The 23,099-nt window shown below is 37.1% G+C and overlaps 1 protein-coding gene across 1 annotated transcript in view; it reads left to right on the forward strand.

Moving 5' to 3' along the window:
• Positions 1-23,099, forward strand: part of LOC107267010 (peroxidasin homolog) — a 52,755-nt gene that overhangs the window by 17,348 nt on the left and 12,308 nt on the right. Inside the window, exon 2 of the mRNA XM_015738183.2 lies at positions 18,531-18,739. Within this exon, the coding sequence (XP_015593669.1) occupies positions 18,531-18,739 (209 nt within the window). The remainder of the gene's footprint in view (positions 1-18,530; positions 18,740-23,099) is intronic.

Raw genomic sequence — 23,099 nt, forward strand, 5'->3', positions numbered from 1 at the left:
TTATTATTATATATTTCAATATTACAGTGGCAAATTACAATATTTAAGGTACTTTTTGTTAAAAAACTTTAAGGAGATAGAACACACGCACTCTATATGTCACATTCCTATGCATTAGTACGGAATTCACATTCATTTTTCTACTGAACCTCGATTTTCGTCTTTTGTCTCTACAAGATTTTTGTTCTACAGATTAAATGACTTATGACGAATTTCTTGAATTTTATCGTCGACAAAGCATTACAACGACAATTGTAAACATAGCGTTTGTATATTAAAAAAAAAAGACAAGGTGCGCTTTATGCTCATCTTCGAGTAGTTCGTAAACTTGCTAGGAACGAACTCGGAACTTTTATTCTATATTGTACCAATAGTTGAAAATATGTAGCTATCTTTTTTTTTCAAAAATTAAGAGTGCTCCTACAGCAAATTTATGAACAGCACTCATCAATCCGTAGCGCGTTATGGACAATTTCATGTGAACATGGAAAAGATTGCAAGCACCCAGGTAGAAATAGAAATATGGCAGAACTTAGGGCCCAATAACAGTTCCCTAATGTCCAATAGAACACATCCAGTTTATAACATATTTCACGTGAGTGTCAGACTGGGTAAACTTTATCGGGTCTTGATCAGGAAACAGTATCGCAACGTTAATCAAGTAATTCTTATTTCTTTCCTTTTTATTGCTGCTAATTTATCTAGTTAAATGTTCACTGGTACATAAAAACTTAGATTCACTCTAACTGCATACTAAGTTCAGCGTAAATAGCCGTTTAACTTTAAGTTCATTCTATGTATATCATTATTGGCTTTAGCTCAGTTAGGTATGAAATGATTGAAGAAACTGGCCATTGCACAAATCACCGGATATACAGGACCCTTCGGTCTATCAAACATGTATTACACGTTTTGACCATCCCACCCGTTTCATAGCTCTTGCTACTATAATAAGATTTTACCTGTTTCACGTAATACATTATTTAGTTTTTAATATTTTCGCAGTCCATTTTGCGTTAGAATTCTACGCATGTTCACAATCTATCTTGCACGACAATAACGCTGTGACTGATGATTGCCACAGGCGAAAATACTGTGACATCATTTTTCAAACCATGGCCCCAAAAGGACTCCAGCTATCGTTTTGGATAACATTAAGGTTTTACTGACTTTTCCCGAGTCGTCGTCCTGCTTAGAAATTCCGCTCTCTGACAGATTCGCACGTTCAAGTTAAAGTTTCTCGTTGAAATATTTTGTTTGATTTTTGAAAGTCGGAATATTCGAACTTGTCGCAAGAACGAAATCTCAAAGACACGTGTATAGTAGCTCGGCAGAGGAGAGCACTAGACAAAGCTTCTCCACTAATCTACAGTAGCTCGGCTGCAACACTGGCGCCGCACTGAAGAAGGGCATTGGGGTGGAGAACGGGCGAAGGGTTTTATCACGGTTACAAGCCGGAGAAGAAACCCCTTGGCTCTAGTTTTGTTGAGTTGGGCCCTGTATTCGTTCTATGTCCAAGGGGAGTGACCATGGAGGATTTCAAGAATTTTTGCGTTACCAATTGGTTAAAAGACGTTCTCGACATAGTTAAAATTACAGCTCGCGTAAGAGGGCAGCGGTTATCGGTTGAAGGGATTTCGGACAAAGAGAATGAATTATTGTTCTCGAAATTTCCTATTGTCAAGGCAGTTTGTCTATAGACTCCGACAAGGTGTCTCGAGCTGGTTCGATCTCTCGTACTATCTCGCGTTGATAGTTTTTCTACCTGTGTTTGCCTAAGCGGCACGATAAGTTTTCGTACACGTGTATAGATCGCGTTACCGTGTATCGTTGACGTACTCGTTCTCGAAAAATGATTGAATTTCCAAAATTCATTTTGCGTGTTCACGGGATGCATCCCGGTGCAATGGATGACCTGTACCAGTGGAGTGGCCCCAGAATATAATGTTTGATCTCTGTCGGTTAGCTGTGTTAGCTCTGGTGACTTGTGCCGTATAGTTGATTTCGAAGAACCTCACTATTTACCTAGATCGTCCTCCGACCCACTCTACCAAAATCTTCAGAGTGAGCGGCTGTACATTTTCTATAGCCGTTGGTTCTCGTTCATGCATCCAGTTGCGTTTGTCAATTTTTCGTGAACCAAACATTGACTGGTTCCATTTATGTTTTGTTTCGTTTCTTTTGATGAAGTTGAGGAAGTTCCCCTCAACTTTCAGGGCATACCGGCTTGTCAGTTCCCGGTGAAACAAAGATTGACTGGCGCCCAGCCGTAGCTTGCGGAAGCACGAGCGGGGGTGTACGGCCGAAGGTGGCGCTTCCAGGGTCGAACTCTTGCATGGTCAGAAAATACGGCACAATACATAGTTGACCGTATAGTGCCATTTGATTGTAATTTAGTGCATCGTATACTGTAATGGTCGAAACGTATGACAGATAGTGTGCTCTGTGCTCACATATGGATATCTTATTAAAACCTGATCAGGGTCAGTAGTTAACGTTATCCTAGCCCGAATGAGGAAATAGGGCTCGTTGAAAAGGGATTCCTGATTAGGCTATACTAGGGCAGGCTATGTTTAGACTGTAACTGTAATATCGTGAATAGCGCCTGATCAATGTCTGGCTAAAAAATAATTGTAACACTCCAATTCTGGAAGTCATTTCCGACCTCATCAGGACCCGGCTACATACGAGGAATGCCTATTACACTTCTAGCCAGGTATCACGCTGATGCTTTGCCTGCTGCTTATTAAGGTTTTCGATGGGAAAAGAAAAAATGTTAGCTATTTCAAATTTATATAGTATGTAGATTAACCTGAGCATGGTCGCGTGATTTTTTTCTTCAAACACCCCACGCCTCTAACCTCGGGTTAGTAGTATCTGCATCGATTGGAAAAAGATCATGACCGATTATAAGCTTCTTTTTTCGTATATTGAATGTTAAAGTTGATATCAAGCATTACGAAAATTCATTGGCGCGTGGCATCACCGGTTATATTTATTGACTTACATCTCCCGTATGAGCAATGTCAGCCGTATAAGACACACATGCTGTATAATGCAGAGTACGAAAATCACGATCATTCAAGCGTGTTCTAGGGTTATAATTAAAATTATAAAGGATTCGCAAAAAATATTAGACAAATGGTCAAAAAAATGCGAGCAGTACGGGCAGCAAAGACGAAGCGCCTGAAAGTCCAATCCAATGAAATCTGATTCAACGAACATGCGTAGAGCATATAGTACGTACTTCTTGATTGACATAGAGTATAAAATTTATCGTACTACAACTTTTTATATAACGTTCATTCTAATCTCAAAAAAAGATAAATCGGCTTCATGACATCTTACATGCATCATGGCTTCCAACCGAGAGCAATAAATCGAAGCTTCGACGTTGCGTTGTCCGATCTCGCTCACTTATATACAGTCTTCGAAAATGTATAATATCTATGAATGAGTCAGTACAACTAAATTTAAGATAATTATTTTTTTTATTATCATTTAATTATTTTATGAACAACGATAATCCATTATCCGCTGGCTAAGATTTATTACGCAGTGCCGCATCTCACGTCGCTTACGTGTAACACCATCACATTGGTAGTGACTATGTCACATAATGCAAAATCGTAGGAGCCTCCACCATCAACTTTAAACTCCAGAAACTTCTCGTACGAAAATACCTTGATGGAGTAGAAAATTAATCTATGCCAAGGATCAGAACCAACATGTATATTGTAAATAATGTAAATTCTATATATACATATAATTAACGCATAATTAATAAATTTGTGTTTAATAAGCGTTTAATCATAACTCGAAAATGGATATAGCTCCTTCCAAACAGTATCGTCATATTTCCATTTTGTAAGACCATAATAAGGAATTGGGTGTTAGATTTATACGCATTTAACGTAATGTTTGTCTTGCTATTACGATTGCTGTCTTAAGAAACATTAGGAGCTAACTGAATAATCTACTTGCAATCTAGGACAGATTTATGCAGATATCTGATACTTGTCAGAATATATCTCCAACGGAGTAAATCATCTTATTGCGTGACCTGGCTGCAGCCAATAATCGTTGCCAAATACCTGAACTAGCAATGCTGCGCTCGAAGGCACTAAAGACACTATAGGTAGTCCCCATACCAGCGTTAGCTCTGACTCCTGCACTGTCAATAGGGATCTCACGGCACATATTGAGCAATTTACTCCGAGGTAATTATCGGTGGCGGAAATTATGGTCTCTGGATTGCCTATCTCTCGGGGTCTTATCGTCTTACAGTACTTCTATAAACCGACTGAGAGCTCAGCCGTTTTGAGCGGTACCAATATTGGTAATACCTTTTGATTACCACTACAGAATAGAAGAGTGGGTCTCCGATCGTTGCTCGTGCATCAGTGAACGTCCTCAGGTTTACGTATAGGGTTAGTGTTAGGAGTAAAAAGGGGTGAAATGCTTCCTGGGATCGTAGCCGTCCCTCAACTAGACTCTAGATTGATACATGATGTGTTAACAGTCCCCCTGTTCGCCCAGCACACGGATCGGTCCTGCTTCTTCCTATTGATTGGTCGACTTTGACCTAATGCTTTGCTTCAGTATAGATTGGTCAGCAATTAGCCTTTTTCGTCAAATTATTTCTGCTCATTCACGCGTGTAACAGCATTAGTACTAGGGACTGCTAAGCCGTATCATTCAGACAGATTCTACACAACGTCTTGGCTTTCCTAATATTGACCCTTACGCTACTCTAGATGTGTATCTACGTTATATTTTGGCAACGTGTGGCGAAACGCACCCCAAAGCGGTAAATTTGGATCCCAATTGCGCAGCCTAAGAGTTAAAGGGAAACCGTCATGTCTTTTCTACGGGTGGGTGATTCACAAAAACGAGGCCTCGAAACCAGGAAATTTCGCACCCAGAATCCGAAGCATAGAAAACACTGTAACTAAATATATTTTACTCGATCGGTCTTTGCGGAACCCGATTTTTCAGGTTCTTTAGAAAATTAATAAAACAGAAATAACTATGACTGCTGACAGGCTGGTGTGGGTATCATGTCAGTCGTAATGATTTTTGGGGATCGTGATGTAGCAATTGACGCTATTTCATGAAACTGTGAACGAATATCTGAAACAGGGCGCCGCAGTGCCTGAAAAATATGTATCAGGAACACACAATAATACTGCAAACATTAAACATGAAACCGATAGAAAGATTTTTTGATGTGAATAAATCGAGCTCTCAATGAATCATAATGATTGTAATTAACACCTAAGAGAAAATCCTACATTGAAACTTTTTTCAATGATTGTACATCATTAAGAACATCAGTTGCAATTTTTTTCTGATCTACGGTAGAGATTGAGCTGTACTTGGGATTGAACAGTACTAGCTGTTTACATTTCACTTCTCTTATCTGTGTCGAGTAATTGGCATCAAATATATTTTAAGTTTTATTTCAGCGAAGTTGACCTTTATTACCTACATACATATGTGATAAAATATATATTAATATGGGTTCATTATATGTTTAACGTATATTCTTTAAATATATATTTTTCCAGGTGGAAGTCTTTGAGTCAGTAAGTGAAAGTATTTTAGTCTCAAGCCAAGAAGATGGCTTATGATCTGAAGGCAACTTCTAGATTCGGACACTTTGAACTCGCACCCACAGTAAAAAATTTTGCTGTCGTTATCCAGACTAATGTGAACATTGCAAGAGATATTACTTTTGTACGAGAATAGCAGTTTACCTTTGATATAATAAAGTAAGCCATGGTTCCTATTCTTCAGGATCTTTTAAATCATATCTGCCTCTTTGTATACGTTTCGAGTTAACACAAAAGGGCCAAATTCGTTCTCAGATTCGTAGCTCTCTGAGGGATTATTAATCAAGTTAGTGAACGATCCAAATTCCTTAATACAATAACTCCATGACAGAAAGGTCGAGAGACGGGTAGGGACGGAAAAAATTTCCAGCCAGCTGATGGAATGTTCAGGGATAGCTTTAATAATAACGGATATGCCGATTCGGGTTTCACACTTCCTTTCCCACTATACACGGTTATCAATACTCATAAATATCAAATGCGTTTTTATATTATTGATGCGTCATTGAACTCTATTGACAGATAAGAAAAAAGGATGCACGTAATGAAAACCAAACTGAAATAGGGAGATCGTTCGTGTATAATGCAAATAAAAATTCAGACTACGAAGAGCAATCTCATTTGACCATCACATCCGTAAAGTAACATAAAGGCATGGAATTTTAATTACAATGATAAATAGCTTTCAGAAATTGCCTCCTAATTAAATCGATTTCTCTCCAAATTGGTGCAATCAATTCAGTGACATTGCTTTCTAGAAGAACATTTTCGGGTGCAAAGTTTCTCGCTTACAGCTCTCGTTCGTGTGACATACTAACACATAAAAAAGTAAGTTCCACCTGCCCCTTCGACATGCACTTTTAATTTGACTCCAGCCTCATTTTCTTCCGTTAAATTTATAAGTTATTTCACTCGGTTTACGATTTAACTCTATGTAATATGTTGATTGTTTTCCCTACCGTACGTCCAGCGTGCATCTGGTGGCCTATTGACGGCGAAAAAAAATAATGGTCGTAACTTCTTTTTCATCCGTCGAAGGGGATGGTCCTCGGTTATGGAAAGCCCGTATATAATGAGGGTCAAGGGAGCAGTGTTTTGAAGTCGAGGCGTTCCTTAAAAACATTCTGTATTGGTTACGAGGAGTGTTCAATCTTCCTCTGAGTTTCTTTTAGTCCTATTCCCACTTTTACTGTTGTCACATGGGACAATACTTATTCCGTGCGGAAATTTTCTATAAATTTCCTATGGATCCCATTAAGTTTTCCCTAACTAAGTTAGGGCCCTAAAGTGCGACTTTTATAGGCCTTTTAAAGAATGGTGGTCACCTTCCTAATGAGAGCTCATGTATTGTGTTTGAACTACTTAATTTGGCCCTGCACATGGGTTTTATATAAACGCTCTAAGCAATTTCTGACTTATGTTATGACTAACGTGAGTGATGAAGAAGAAATAATAGCAGTAAACGACAAATTACAACCAGCAGAAGTAATAATATACACCTACCCTTTAATTTGTATGGTACTCGAATCGCATAATTTTAACATGTTCAAGATATACTTAATCCTCAAATTGAAAATTGTTCGAGTTACACGATTTCCATTTAAGCGGTACTACGTTGTTATATACTATTTTGTTGGTGACTGCTAAATGATACTTATGGAAATTTTTTATTTTCTCATTGGGTCCCTATTGGGTAATAACGTGAAGATTGTATTATGGATTTCTCAGTTTATCCTGAAAAGGATACAATTACTAGTTAAACTACATTAATTATTTTTCTCAGGACCTGACAGCCATATTCTGGGCAATATCAGGATTGAGGAATGAAGTTTCTATTGATTTCTAGATAGGAATGAACAGATGGGCCCAGCTTGAACCAAACTTGCGCTTGTTGTAGTGAAGCTTCGACCAAGAATGGCGTCCAAAGCTAACCTGAACTTGGTTAAAGACCAGACTGATGACCTGGTACCAAGTTTGGCTATCCATTTTCGACCCAAGCACTGGTACGCGAATTCATCTGGTCGGATTCAAGCCTCGATACACAAAACTTCCAAACCTGCTAAGCGAAATTGCCGTGCTTCTTTATATGTTGTAAAAAAAGTAATGTTTTACTGATGTAGTAATTATTAGACACAATTATTATTTCTATAATTGATAATTGTCAGTTGAGATCATTTGTCAGGCTAAAAATATTTCGAAATATAAAGCCTAGAAAGCTGAAGTTTGATAGGCAATCAGTTCTTACCCGAAAGGGTGCATGAGTATCATAGCGACTGCAAATTTACCCGAGGGGATGTGCAACCTCAGATTTCACTTTTCTTTTAAGCAACTGTCCAACCTTGTGAAATGTCAAATTTCGGTGTCAGCTGTTTAACAAATTTTAAATAAATTATAATTCCCGCAAAGATTTTTTGAAAGACGTTGGATTGATTATAAAGTAATAATTTTCATTTCATTTCCCTTAGGGGAACGTGTTCCTTTTTGTTTTGAACCATTAAGTGGATCCGAAAGGATTCAGTAAAAATTGTATTAAGATGGGGTCTGAGAGGGAGAGAGCCAGCTATGGGCTAGGGGGAGTGCTGTCGGGAAGAAGGGACAACAGGACCGAAGCATACATTTGACCGATTGAACTATGCAGGAGAAACGGTGAGCTTCTTCCTAAGTCGGAGGGCATCTGACAGTTGCAGAAAGGACCCGGGGCTATATATCGAGAGAGTAGAGATAGATGTGATTCCCGCCTCCCAAAAACAGCACTGTACCTACCCCAATAGCAAAAGGTGCCAAGATTTATTTCTTCGGACTCGGAAAAAGAAATTATGATCGCGAGCGCTTGGCTGTAATTGATCCAGCCGCGGATTTGATTGGACTGGGGGGTGTATTAGGACACGCCTCTCGGAAGATTCCAGATTTTGGAAATTCATAACGTCACTTACGGCGTGGCCTAACTCAAGGATAGATGTGTTACCGTTTCGTATTGTTTTACATTGTTCATCATATCGTTAACCGGGGACCTCTAATCGAAAATAGTGTGTTCCGGTGGATCTAGGAGTAACTGCATCACGGTGAGTGATGCTGAAGGGGCAGTTTGTCTATATTTCCGATTAGGAGATCAATCGAGCTGTCCGTTCGACATATCATTACGCGTCACTCTATATATTACTTTCCCAATCGCTAAGGATCTGAGGAACAAACAGAAGTCTGGTCTTCTCCTTACCTTCTTTTCTTTCTGCTTTTATGTCAAACCACTCAGTCCACGCCTCGAGAAATCGTTTCGCTAGCGTACGGGTAATGTGAGTCATTATTATTATTGTTTTGTATCGTATCGTATATAGATTGCATTGTTCCGGCAGGAATATTAATTTAGAATATCGTTTGGATATATTGTCAAAATTACGTTCTGTTGCATCTTGATCTGCTTTTCATTCCTATCACTTGTACTGATTATTATTGTTATCATTTTTATAAACTGAATCGGATTCGTCTGTGGTGTGCCATTTATCTGTGAACAACGTTAAAAAACCGGCGTCACAATACATAAAATATATATAAATTATATTTATTACTGAAATTAAGAATTATATTCGTCATATATTCAAAATATATATTAAATATGTATACCTGACGTATATTAAGAAGGCACAATCGGTTTTCATTTTTCTTTAGTCATACATATATTTTGGCTAGTCCTTTCTAGATTTCTTCTGACTGATGTTACTCAGGTTTTATGACCGTGTTTGGCTATCGGTGCTATTGTTCGGCCTTGGCGTCGTGGAGGACAAACAGCTTCGGTTTTCATACGTAAGAGTGTCTAGAGCAGCGAGGTACCTCGACAGGTCTGTCTGATATATGTCAACCAATTTTATGAGACTTTTTCATCCCCTTTTTCGTGCATTGCGTAGACGGAAAATCGAAGGCCTTTGTCTGGGGCAAATTCAAACACAGGTCCTTATTCCAAGAAAAGATCTAAGGCATGGCATGCAGAGAACTGCCCTCTCCCCTGTTCAAATCAAATCCCCTTCTACAAAAAATTTCGCTCACGAGGCTCTTTCAAAATTTAATATAGAGTTACACTTCAGCTTCCACTAAGAACAGATCACTGTACGAACAATAAATAGAAAAAAGATACATCAACACAATCAAATTATTATTCCAAATCGGTTGTCATGACCATTAACTAATTATGGCTCCATTAACTATTTCTGGCTGTCTCCTATTTTATCGTTCGTAAGAAGAGTATAGAGATCGAAAAGAGTTCGGTAGTCCTGGTAATCACGTTGCAGCATATCAGAATAGACGAAGTAACAATAACAATACTTTTCTTATTGTGGGCAATTTCCAAAGCATTATGATCGGCCATAGTCATAAAAGGTAAGACGGTAGCTGAAATCGGTGACAATGTTTTGCTGAACAAGAGTCATTACAGTTTTCCACCTATTCTACATGCGTATAACATAATTAAGATCGCTTACAATATTAAATTTTTAGCGGACCACCGCATGGTCACGACACCAATACTCTTTCATTTTCGTCAAGTCTTTGATTTTATCTATCACCGTAAACAGCTGATGGTTCAAATAATTTTCTCTGGCGTATCTTATCGCCCTGTTTTATATTAAAGCATTTGTTGTTTACCCTTTACCTAAGAGGTCTCTCTAATGTTACATTTAACTGTGCGCATATCATACATATGTCAAATTTATCTTTGGAGCTTTTACTTAAATTCTTTTTAGCTTTTTTGGAGCTCACAATTACACCCTCTCTACTGGCGTTTAAAACTGACCTAAAGCTCCACCTCCTCCAGCATAAAGGATCAAAGGCGTGATATCCTTGTCCTTATCCATATCTCCCTTGCAACTGTCAACTGCATCTACTCCTTTATATTGCTCTACTACTCTACTATTCAGTTTCGCTTACTATTATGTATACTTACTTTCTGTATTGTGGTCTAGTGGCTATAGCCGTGATCAAATAAACTTATTATATTATTATATATTTATAATTTGTTATAATTTTTTTTCTCTCTTTGGTCAATGCATGGTATTGAAGGCATTGTGGACTGGGCTAGCAAAACAAGTGAAAGATTTTGAGAACCTCAATGTATATCAACATCAACATTGACTTTAATTCGTTGCTTGAGCTGCTGGTTGATCATTATGTAATATTCTATGATCTTATTATGCCTTTGCTGAATATCACGTATAGTTCCCCTCTTATGGAACGCATATGCCCTGAGAATATATCGCGCTTACATCTATCGTTCCCTTGTCTCGCCTCTGCCCTAGAATACACTTGACCTGTAGTTGATTCGATAATCGTTTCTTCTTCGGTTACCACACGGAACTCTATCGACAATCCTTCTGGAGATCCAATGCGTTATTTTTAATTTTTCTGCTTGATTATGACCGTGACGAACTGTATACGCCGACATACGACGATAGCCATACCGATTGAGCAGGTTAGGAATTTTTATGACGTAGCCGTCAATTTTGTTCCCGACTATGTTCATGCTGTTTTGCGAGGAAAAAATTTGAGTAAAAAAAATAAGTCTAAGATTAATCGAGAATGTGCCTATAAAAGATTATAGCGAAATTCGTAAAATTGGCGGATCTTCGCCAACCGCTAGAGATGTTTAAAGTACGCAGCACGTGGTAGAAAAATATGTCAAAACAGGTAACCCCGACTAAGCACAGGACAATCACACCGTATCTGAACAAATCAGTGTCTTTTTTTCTGATACTGACATGTCGTCAAACGCAAATAATTCAAATGCAAATAATGTTGACGTGGAGATTGAAAATATTTAATCAATATGGATGGAATTCGAAAGTAACGATGGGAGAGATAAGTCGGTAACAGATGAATTGGATCGAACAACGCAGAAGCTGCTTGAATACACAAATCTGACTCTTGATGAATCTATCCACAGCATTATGAGATTTTTCTTCAGAAATACTTGATTGAAAACGTATCTTTAAGTCTTATTAGACCCACTGAATTTACTTTTGTCTCAACCCATGTTCCGTCAACAAGATACGATTTGTTTCAAGTTCTGAAAATATTAATACCGGAAGAATCTAATACAATCACAAAGTATTAATTTAATGAAGTGTCCTCATATTACTTAGGCAAACTCTAAGTTGATCCCTTGGTGACGGAGTATGAAGAGCGTCATAATAAACAAATGAACAGAATTTTTGTTGAAAATAATTTACATTCTTTGTTAAAAGATGCTTTTAAATCTCAGAATCTGAACAGAATGTGAATTAATAACAACATGAATTTTCATTGTCATTCGACTTGCAGCTCCCAATGCAAACATACTGGAACGTGAAGTTCTTAGAGACAATTATGATCCATGGTAACTTTGAAACACTGACGACATTTCATTGGCAAATAATTCCTATGCACAATTATGGCTCGTGCAAGTTCAAATTGTTAAAAAAAAAAAAAAAAAAAAAAAAAAAAAAATTTGTTTAACTTTATTCCCATCTCGTCGGTATAAGAATAAATCGCGAGGATGCTTTATTATGAAATCGGAAATTGGCGTCGATCTTCGGGCGAAGAGCGAGCGTTTCCAGAGTCGTAAGATAAATGTTACCAAAAGGAGAGAAGAAATTTTCAGATCGTTTGCAGTTTATTTTATAACGCCGGATATGAAATTCTTTCGACACTGAGAAGAAACGTGACGTAATCATCATGAAGTAGCACAGTTTAAATTTTATAGTTGTGAGAAACCTAATTATAGTAAACGCAATAATATTATAGTTGTCTTTACCATACGGGTATAGCTACTGATACCTGTACATGAACTAACTATACTTATAGTATACTTTTCAATATTTGTTTTAATGATTATAAACGTGCATCCGCAAGTTATACCTACTATATCGAGGTTGTAGCTGTTACAATTGTAATACCTTTCACATCGGCGATCATAATATCAACTTATAATAATGTGCATTAGGATGGTACAGTAATTATCAATCCAAATGTATGGGCGATTTACTTGCTGAGACTGTACTTCCCCGCAGGCCTTAGTATGTCGCCTGATTACCTTGCAATTGATGGCGGTAGGGTTGAAGCATTGGCGCCGACAGGACGCACAGCTTCCATTGAGAACAGACATCATTCGCAACTCCAGGACGTTGTTTTAATATTTTCTAGACCACCTTCCTCTAAAATCTATAATAAGAAATGCTATAGATAGTCTAGATATTGTTTTAGTTAGAGAAAGAACTTTAAAAAATTTGACTACGATGCGGTTGAAACTGGATTTCTCATTTATTTATTTCATTCTCTTGATGAAATATTCTACATGATCGTCGTAGTCCACCACGACAACGCTCGGCCCCACACGACGTTGCTTGTGACTGAATACCTAACCCAAGAACACATCCCTGTGCGTCCCCATCCACCGTACAGTCTCGACCTGGTCCCCTGTGACTTTTTTTTTGTTTTCATGGCTTAATATGGACATGTAAGGACGCCATTTTGACAGACTCCAAGATGTCCAAGGAGCCGTAACCACAAGGCTTCGCAGCATCTCGCAAAATGAGTTCGAACAATGCTACAACCACTGGCAACAACGCTGGACTCGTTGTATTGCTGCCCAAGGCGCATATTTCGAAGATTATTAACTGTTTTTCTTTGGAAGAACGATTATTTAATTTATGTAATTTTTTTCTCATTACTTTTGAGACAGACCACGTATGTATGCCGCTTTGCTAGGAGTCATGCGGATACTGATAAGCTTATGGTTAAATACAGGAACAAACCGTTTTATATACCTCTAAAGAGAATCGACAAATTATTAATGGCAATTTAAAAACAATAAGACCAACTTTAAAACCACCTAAATGATAGAATTTCGATCGGCCATGTGCTGTATTTTATAAGTTTCAAAAACAGATTATTTACAATTGTTCAACAGTTTAGACCTTTTGACAACGGAGGTCGATACTTATGTGATACATCGCATAACATAAGAAACGGATTGACAGATCTTTATAAAATTTAGGGAGTATGTGTACGAATAGTCCAAATTAAAATAAAACATATTTTAAAAAATGGCACCATTGTAATTTATAAAATTTGATGCAAAAATCGAGTATATCAGCTAGTACTCCATAATACCAATATGTATATCTACTCTTGGTGATAATAAATGTTAACAAATAAAGTTTTTCATTGTTTCACGCCAATATCCAAAACCTGAGTGGTTATTATAAAACAAAGTTATTTAACTGCAAAAACTTTATATGGCTACATACTGACCAGTTACAGACGTATGTGGATCAGATTCAAATTCAATATGTTCATTTGGATAAGAAACTTGTGGATAAGACTGACTAATTTATGTGGAAATACTGTAAATGGATATATTTAGCAGCAGATAATTTTTTCGCCTCTAGTTTAGTTCCTTTTCTAAAATCTAGTACATTTCTGAATATGGCAGTCATATCTTTTTTCATTCAAACTAATATCCTCCCCCCCCTCTCTCTATTTCTCTCTCTCGCGGGAATATCCGGGCAATTCACAATAGGACAGCAGGATGAAACAAAAAAATGGCATTTACTGCACAGTAATCGCACAGTATACGATTCAAATCCCAGAAGGATCTGACTAAATATTTAGATCTCCAGACAAGGACTAGGGTCCTCCACCTGCTGACTTTCTTCAAATGCATGCGGATCGACCAAGCTGCTAGAGAACCTAAGACCTTAAAGTCCTTAATCCTAAAACCTCCAGGCAATTCTACGTTAAAATCTATTCTTGATGACAAGGATAAGGATTAACATGCAATAGACGATATTATTTAGAAGCAACTTTATTCAACATTGTATATTTCCTGTTTAAAATATATATTGTTTGGCATAATAGCTTAAAGGGCATCTAATGAGGAGAAATATATTCGTTTGTAAATTCAATGATAATTATATATTAAAATCATAAAATTTATTTGAAATCTATGTAAAATTTTAGTTAAGATGTTAGTTTATTATATTGCGCAGACGGGAACATGTTTTATTAATTATTGAATTTACAATTGCGCTAGATTCGTCGCTTCTCCCCTACTTTAGTAGACAACAAATTAAAACTAGCTGATCCTTTCTGTTTATCGGCTAGGTTAAATGAAGAAAATTACAGTCCTTGAGAATTTAATTAACAATTAATTATAATTAAATAAAATTTAATTGGCCATTAATAGTTGCAATTAGTCACACATAAATTAGATTGTTATGGAAATATCTTAATTAGCGCCCAAGTATCAAATTTTGTTCGATTTCTGTAGACGCTAAAACCTTAACTTCACTAACCGTAAAAGATTCCGAAACAATTCATAACAATACTAAAATATTCATAGATTGAAACAGAAAAATTTATTTTCATAAATCAATTTTTTCGTTTACACAAACAATTCGTTTTCAAATACTGTTCAGCCATGTTTAAACTATTTGTACTGAATAATGTCCAATTACAAAACTTTTTGGAGAGAAGATGTCATGAGAAGTTTTTGCTGTTCCTTATTATGAATCGGAAATATAAATTAAAAAATTAAAAGAAGCGGACCCAAAATAGTCGTCTTCAAAATCGAAATTGTCCGATCTACATGAAATTTAGTTCTTCGAGCCTTTCAGGGTCGCTGGATTCGAATTTGAGGTTATAATTTCGTCATGATATCTTTTTATGATTTTGAAAAGTTTTTCGTTTATTAGCCACAAACTCATCGTTCACGTTGCGCGACTTTCATCACGAGGAAGCAGACGAATGGTGTCAGTTACTGCTACAATAATGATTGGAGCCCGAAAGTCATTATTTTAAGGTATACATTTTGAATTTTGAAAACTTTACATCAGATTCATAAACAGACATTCTAAGAACTTCCGAGTTTTCATTTTTCAAAGAGCCATTTTGGATCAGTCATTTTGTTTTTTCAATTTTTTCAGACTAGCTTTATGCAGTTGCTCGCGGCACCTGGAGCGCTACTCGATGTCTGTTGTGTGCAAGTTATTTTTATCTTTAAGGAATTATTCAAATTTCTAGGATAAAACGTATCATATATGTTAATCCGGGACATGGACTGTACATATGTCAAATTTCTTTCAAAACGGTTCAGCCGTAACAGCCTGATTGAGTAACAAACATGAAACATAATGATCAAACATACTCAGATTAATTACAGTTTGTACTACGGATATATAATACAATTTCGGATATTAGTCAGAATTCATAATCAGGCTTGCCGCAAATTCCCGATATCATATTGAGGTTTACAACATCATTAGAGAATATATTTAGTCGTTAACGTATTGATGGTGAATTTTCACAAAGTTTCAGTAACAGGAGGCAGTATCAAATAAAGTTTAAGCCTCTCCAAGGCATAAGGAAGAGCACTATCAAGTTCATCCAAGTAATTAAGAAGTAGAAGCATTGTCCCAAACTTTTCCAGCCTAAGCATTTACGTTAAAATAAAAATTCTTAAAACGGGTCAAGTTATTTGATTACCATCCACCGAATTAATGACCGAACTTAAGGCTTAAAAAAATAGTCTCACAAGTATTTCTTTTATTGAGATTTAACTTTATCGAACTCCAACGACTTTTTTATCTTTTCATAAATTTTATATTTAAGTTTCATATTTAAACGCATAATAATGTAAACTTATATTCTGGCATATAAAAGTTAACTCTTCATAAAAAATTTGGTAAGACGGCGACATTTAATCGAGTACTAATTTACCATAACGAATACAGGGGATAGAATTCTGATAAGAGCCTTTAATTTTATAGGAACCATGATAGCCGATTTTGCTGAAGGGATATATACAAAGTAAAACGAAATTATTTCGTTGAGTCCATTTTATACCGTGCTCGTGCAAGCGTGCCACGATTTATAACGCAACTCTGCTTCTACATCTAGAAATCTCAGCAAGACGCCTGACTGGCAACTTTCTATCCGAATCCCAGCAAAAGCCAAAGAGAGGTCCCTGTGCCGCGGCGAAAAGCCCGTAATAAGCTCCTCAAGCTTAGTTGCCGGAAGGAAATTAATTTAAGCAAGCGGCGGCAAAGCGTGTAAGATACCAAAAGCGATATGGTGCCTCAAGCTCCTAAGGCTCGGAAGAAGTTTATGAAGTTTTCTTAGCTTCTCGTACTCGGCTGTGAACCGTCAAGACTTCATGTCATGACTCAAGATACAAAATTCAAAACCCTAATGAAATTCTCAAAGATTAATAATGTGCGGTGGAATTGGATCGCAAATTGCGTATAATATTAGTACAGACTGTGAGTCATTGAGATTCAATTGTCAATTAGCATGAAATCACATAATTTACTGATAATGCACATGTATCATATTAATATAGTTACAGAATGTATAGTAGGTCTACAAGCAAAGTAGCTTAACGTGACAGATGGACAAATGCGAAGCCCATAGCAAAATTTCCCATTGCCAATGCTTTCTTGCCAAATGTAATGTGTGGTAAAGAAAACCATTTATTACCATTGGCAAAAGAGCATTGGGAATTGGGTAATTCTAATCTAACGTCTCTAACGTGAAATACGTGCACCCATCTGTCACTTCAAGCTATTTTACTTGTGGACCGACTGTACGTCATAGAACTGGGACATATGTATAGATAAGATAGATAGATCAGTGGACATTTTCTTCTCATGCAATATACTCAAGGAAATCTACCTGTATCAATATTTCACATTGTCAATACTCTTTTCCTAAAGCTAATGAATTGATTTTTATTGATTTAGCACACATTACTTAAAAAAAAAGCATTGGCGACGGGAAATTTGTTCAGGGGTACACGGGTAGGACAGGCATGTCAAATTCAATATGCAGAGTTTTTAATTTCATTATTTTTCTTTATTGCGAAACGAACCGTCAGTTTATGATAATCGTATGCTCAAATTTTTGGAAGCGAACAAGACTTTGATCATTTATGAAGAATTTTTGTATTTAAAGGTAAATCTGCGACAAATATTGCGTGCTGGGGAAGAATGCACAAGATCTACATCGTGTGAAATATAAAACTTGTAACGTGACGTTACAAAGCTGGAGAGGGTCCGCCTAGGAATGACGGAAAAATAAATAAATAGGACTTATCAGGTCGGACAGTGGGTTCGGTGGCACAGTGGTAAGTGCCCGACTTGGCAGTCCGAAGGTATCGGGTTCGAATCCCGATCAGAACTCCTAATTTTTCGGAAATTCCTAGCCCTTTAGCGCTCCCTGGCGGCTCTATGGATATAAATTAATTATAGCGGGGACGAGCCGGGCACCCCGTTATAAACTGTATAAATGACCACCCTGATTCAATAAAAGTCTACGTAGAAAAAGTAATATTTCACTTTGAAAGGTGTCTGTAGCGGCAGGAAATTGAGGAATCTTTTATATTAGAACTATTTGCAGATTATCAAGTTTAAAAATATGCTAATCCTAATGTAAGAAATGAAATAAATATATGTGGCATGAAATTTACATAATTATAGGATTCTTGTATTTTCGAAATGATGTACATATTCCCTTGAATCTCTGTAAAAATGAGTCGCTCCTCTTGATTCACTTAGCGAATTAATCACACAGGAAAGGATCGTCTAATGGTTTCACAAACGGGTAGAACAGGATTTTGCGATGACCTGCTTAGATTAACGTTTTCCTTGAAGTATTCTTGTGACTTTATCGTCTGCATTAAGCAAGTTGCAAATGAGAATTATTCTGGGATATTACCGATGACATTTAACAAGCCAAGAAAACCACAACGCGACATCGCTAAGGATACGCGACGCTCTACTTTCGCCGTTTATTTTTTTTTATTTTGTTTTTTCCCCTCTATTTTCTCCTTTTAATCCATTCCTTTACTTCAAGACTAATGCAGTTGCCAATTAACACTTTTCTATATTGTTTCAGATACTATGAGCATGGGAGAGCGCAGTATGGACACTGTGGAGCGACATGCCAATCAGGGTCGGGCACGTCAGCAAATACTAGACTATTCCTCGGGTGTAAAACCAAAAACAGAACCAACTTTTGACTTTAGTCAACCCACAAATGTTACGGCCCTGATTGGAAAAACAGCTTATCTCACATGTCGAGTACGCAATCTCGGCGACAAAACTGTAAGCAACATTTTTACTTTTACACTCAACTCTCCGTAAGATAGCGTACAAAATGAGTCTGGTCGCAATATATTGAAGGTAGTGCTATCTTAGGGAATGTCTCCACTGGAATCGGATAGGCAGATATTTGATGGAGGCAAATATAAAAAAAAAACACACCGCAATACAGAGGATTGGGAGAATCATTCCCCACGTGGTGAGATAGCTTAGAGAGAGAAAGAAAGATTAAGGAGAAATGCAAAATTACGGGGCGCTTCTTAGAGAGAGTTGTCTGTATAAAAAATTTAAAAATAGTTAGTATTACTTGTACTCATAAGAATCGCTTAGATAACGATTATACATATATATCAAAAGATTCGCATATGACTTTTTCTTGATTTTTTTTAAGATATTCAAGTAAAAAGTCGTAGGCGTATCATTGGTGCAGGCGTGATTCCTCTAAAGGCATAAAGCAACACGATCAGAAAGAAAACAATAGGTCAGACATTGCCCGAGACCTAGACTGGTCACTTTCGATAATAAAGAGATGGTTCAATTGTTTCCCTCAATTTGAGTAAGTTAATAGGATTTTGAGACCCCTTTTAAATGTTCAATAAATACACGTCATAGAAAAAATTAAGTCGAGGCAAGGATCTACTAGGAATATTCTAGACGCTTAAAGATGTACATCGAATGTACATACATAGCTTATACATAGATACTTGCAAGCGAGAGACTGTAAGTTCAGGAATATATCATGAGGGAATTGAATAATCAAGTAATTCTAATGTCCTTCGAAAAATATTAGGTATTTTAGATATATTGGAAAAGCTAGGCAATGTGTTCTTTGAATCTCTTCCTCTTGTAGTATTGTTAGCTAAATATACATAATTTACTATATTGTTTCGTAATGCCACAAGACCAAGTTCTAGAATAAATAAATAAATCTCTATCTCCATCATTCTCTTCTGATCAATGCCCGTAGATAAATTTTCGATTCTTAATGGTTTTTTTCCAAGGACAATGTGTGGGGAAATAAATGGAAATCAATGGAAAACCATTCATTAACTTTGGCGAAAGAGTCTTGGTAATGGTAAATTTTTATACGGGATGGTTTCATCTACAAGAGCATGTTCGGTTAACCTTTAGCTTAAGATTTCCCCACTATAATCTAACGCTTAATCTCAGATTTCCTCGAATCATCCTAATATTATGTAATTATCACGTATACCCCCAATACAGTAAAACGGAACCGTCGACGAGTCACTAGTTAAGAGAATCGCTAATATTTATCCAATCTATCGAATAAAATCCTATTCAACTCCTACCCATTGAAATACGCTTTTGCATTTTGCAACGAGAATATCCAATAGCTACTCAAGTGCAGTCCAATCAATCCTATTATCAATTTAATCAAATAACTAGCAAATTTGAACTGTATGTTTTCGCGTTTACGGCCCGGTACATTCTGAGCACCAACGTAATGTGCACTTGTCATTATGCTAACGAATGTCCTCATTAAAATTTAAAAGTAAGATTGTACTTGAATTTCAAGTATAGATAAAGTATAAAAAGTATCAAACAGGTAAATGGAAAAATTCAAAAGAAAAATACCCACCGGCTCGAGCTGAAAAGGTCAAATGTTTTTCCGTTAAAAAAGAGACACGGCATAAAAGATAGGAGATGCTTCTACGCTGCTGAAAAAAAACTTTTTCTCATGCTTTTCACTGGGTTTTAAGCTTTAAGCTGCAGACGTGGTCAACCGTTGCCAGTGCGAGTTTGCGCGCCGCATTACTTATGCAAAAAATGTAATATAGGTCAGAGCTGTATTAAAGACTATCATAAAGAGAAAACGAGTCGTAATATTGAAGCTTTTAGAAATTACTCTGGCTGTAGTATTTTTACCACTTGGAGATTATAGTCGTTTAATATATGTATAAGGTGTATACTCAATAGTACGTAATTAGTAATTACCTTAGATTATGCGCCATAGTGAATATTCTACCTATAGGTCATAGGATTTATTCACTCTTCTCATATGTCACACATCAACATAGTAAGCAAAAATCTCTATCGACTTTTCGATTTCACCAAACCTTCCCCAAGATTTATAAATGACCCATCGCTGTCGATTAATCTTCGCCGGCTAGGACACTGCATACAACTGATTTTTTCCCCCAGCTCCTCTATCCCGTTTCCACTTCCTTTAGTCAAGGAAAAATCTAGAAACGAATAGTTTCCTGTCGAACGAAAAGACACGAAAATATCGGCGACGGTTGGTTTTTTTTAATCTACGGATTCGTCCTTGGTAGATCGATCGGATGTCAATTGGAAGAAGGTCTTAAGAGTGATCAGCAGCGTCCTAGTGGGTAATAAAATTTGGCCTAAGGGAAGGGACGACAAAAAAGTCTAGAATATTAATCATTCACGTTGTCAATCGAACAACAGAAGTAAAATCTAAATCGGCATGACAATTGCCATCTGGACAGAAAGAGTCTTTGGTGGTAGATCAACCTCATGTCCCCGATGCACAATCAGTTATCCTATTCTATTGAAGTGGCTTCCGATTATCACTAAATGTTCATAATATGTATGAGGACGCACATGAAGTTCCTATTCCTTTATAGCTATAACGTTGAATCAAACTTATCAATCCCACCAATCTATTTGCCCCGTTAGGAAACATAAACTTCTCCATGTAAATATTATTTGCAGCGTTAGTCACTGAATGTATGTGTTGAATCTCGGCATTTCGAGCCTGTCAAAAGACTAGGTAAATTTGAATCGCGCTGTGAAACCCGATGGATTTAATGAGGTTTTTCGCGTGACAATAGTCTGATTTTGGTTTAAGAATTTGATCTCCTTCCCTTCAGGAAACGTTTTTTTTCGCTTTGAGTTCTGTAAGACGATCCAAATGGATTCAGTCACAATTTCCATTTCTACGAGGTTCGAGAGTGTCAGCTACAAAATTTGGTGAGGCACTGACGAAGAAAATGAAATGCCGGAACCGAAGCAGACTCCCAGGATGCCCAACTATGCAGAAAATCAGCGATTGCCTTGGCAGTGCGGAAGAAGACTTCAGGTTGTCGAAATGACGGTACGGAGTCGTACATCGAGGGACTAAAGGTAGATGAGAGTCTCAGCTTCTGAATACGACACTGCAGCCGCCGGAATAGCAAGATGCCATAATCCACTTCATAGGGATCGTCACAGCAATTGAAGAACGCGAGTATTCTGGCGAAGCCAAACCACAAGCAAATCTGATTGCGCTATGAAGTATATTACAATAGAATGTGCCTCTCGGGAATATGATAAACCTGTTTTCATTTTATTAAATTTTGGGATAGTTTATCGCTTCATAACCACTTGAGGGGCCTATCATCTAACACTGGATGTTTTTGTGAATATTAGATGCTACTGGGCAATAGTTTGTGACAAACAAGGTTATGTTTCGCCAATTTTCTGAATTTGAGATACACTGAGCCTCGGTTCTGTCGTATCATTAGGCGTTGCCTTACGGAACGAAGGAACTGCGCCGGGGTTGCATCCATATGTAGTCAGGATCGCTGGCTACTGGGCCTTAATCTCTGTTTAGTGGTCTCAATGTCTTTCTGGTCTCAGTCAGCTGGTCTCCTGCCCCTAAGCAACGTAACCATTTTCTGTCGATTCTTCTCTCTGGTCGCTGGTCCTCGCAGCCTCCAAACCAGTGCCCCAGATGGTTGGGGAAAGGGGCAGAAAGGGTGGAGGGAAAGGGTCTTATCCTAATAATCATATTCCTAGATCACTAAAATATAGAATAAATGGCAATATTCTCAAATAACGGCACTCGAGACAAGTGGTGCCCTCGAGCTATGCGGCGGCAAGAAATCTGCAGTAAAATTTTAGTTACAAATCATATAACTTCTACTTGAAATTTAGAATATTTTACAGTACACTATGTAAAAATAATAAGTTTTTATTTTGACTGTACATACTACCAAATTTATGTATCATACTTCAACATTTTCTTACAGAAGATAAAAAATTATTTTGCAATCCCCAGTTATTACAGTGAGTCCCACTTGTCCTGCAGTCATAGTTTTTCACGGTAATTTTTCTGATTAATTTCTTGTTCGAAATTAACTAAAAATTCTCTCCGTGTAGGTAGTTGAAATCGTTTTTTTAGTGTCACACTTCAAATGATTATTTCATGAAATTTGTATTTTTCCCCTTAATTTATTCTTTCTCTCATTCGATTGTAATGGATTTTGACTAAGGAGTATGAATCTGCAAATGAGAGGTTTGCTGAAAATTCTTCAAAAATTAATTTTTCGAAAACAGGTTTTTGAAAATCGGCAAAAGAATAAGCATCTCCGCTCTGGTCTGATTCCAATAAATAATT

This window comes from Cephus cinctus, unplaced genomic scaffold (assembly GCF_000341935.2).
Source record: "Cephus cinctus unplaced genomic scaffold, Ccin1 Ccin1_scaffold0025, whole genome shotgun sequence".
Taxonomy (NCBI): Eukaryota; Metazoa; Arthropoda; class Insecta; order Hymenoptera; family Cephidae; genus Cephus; species Cephus cinctus.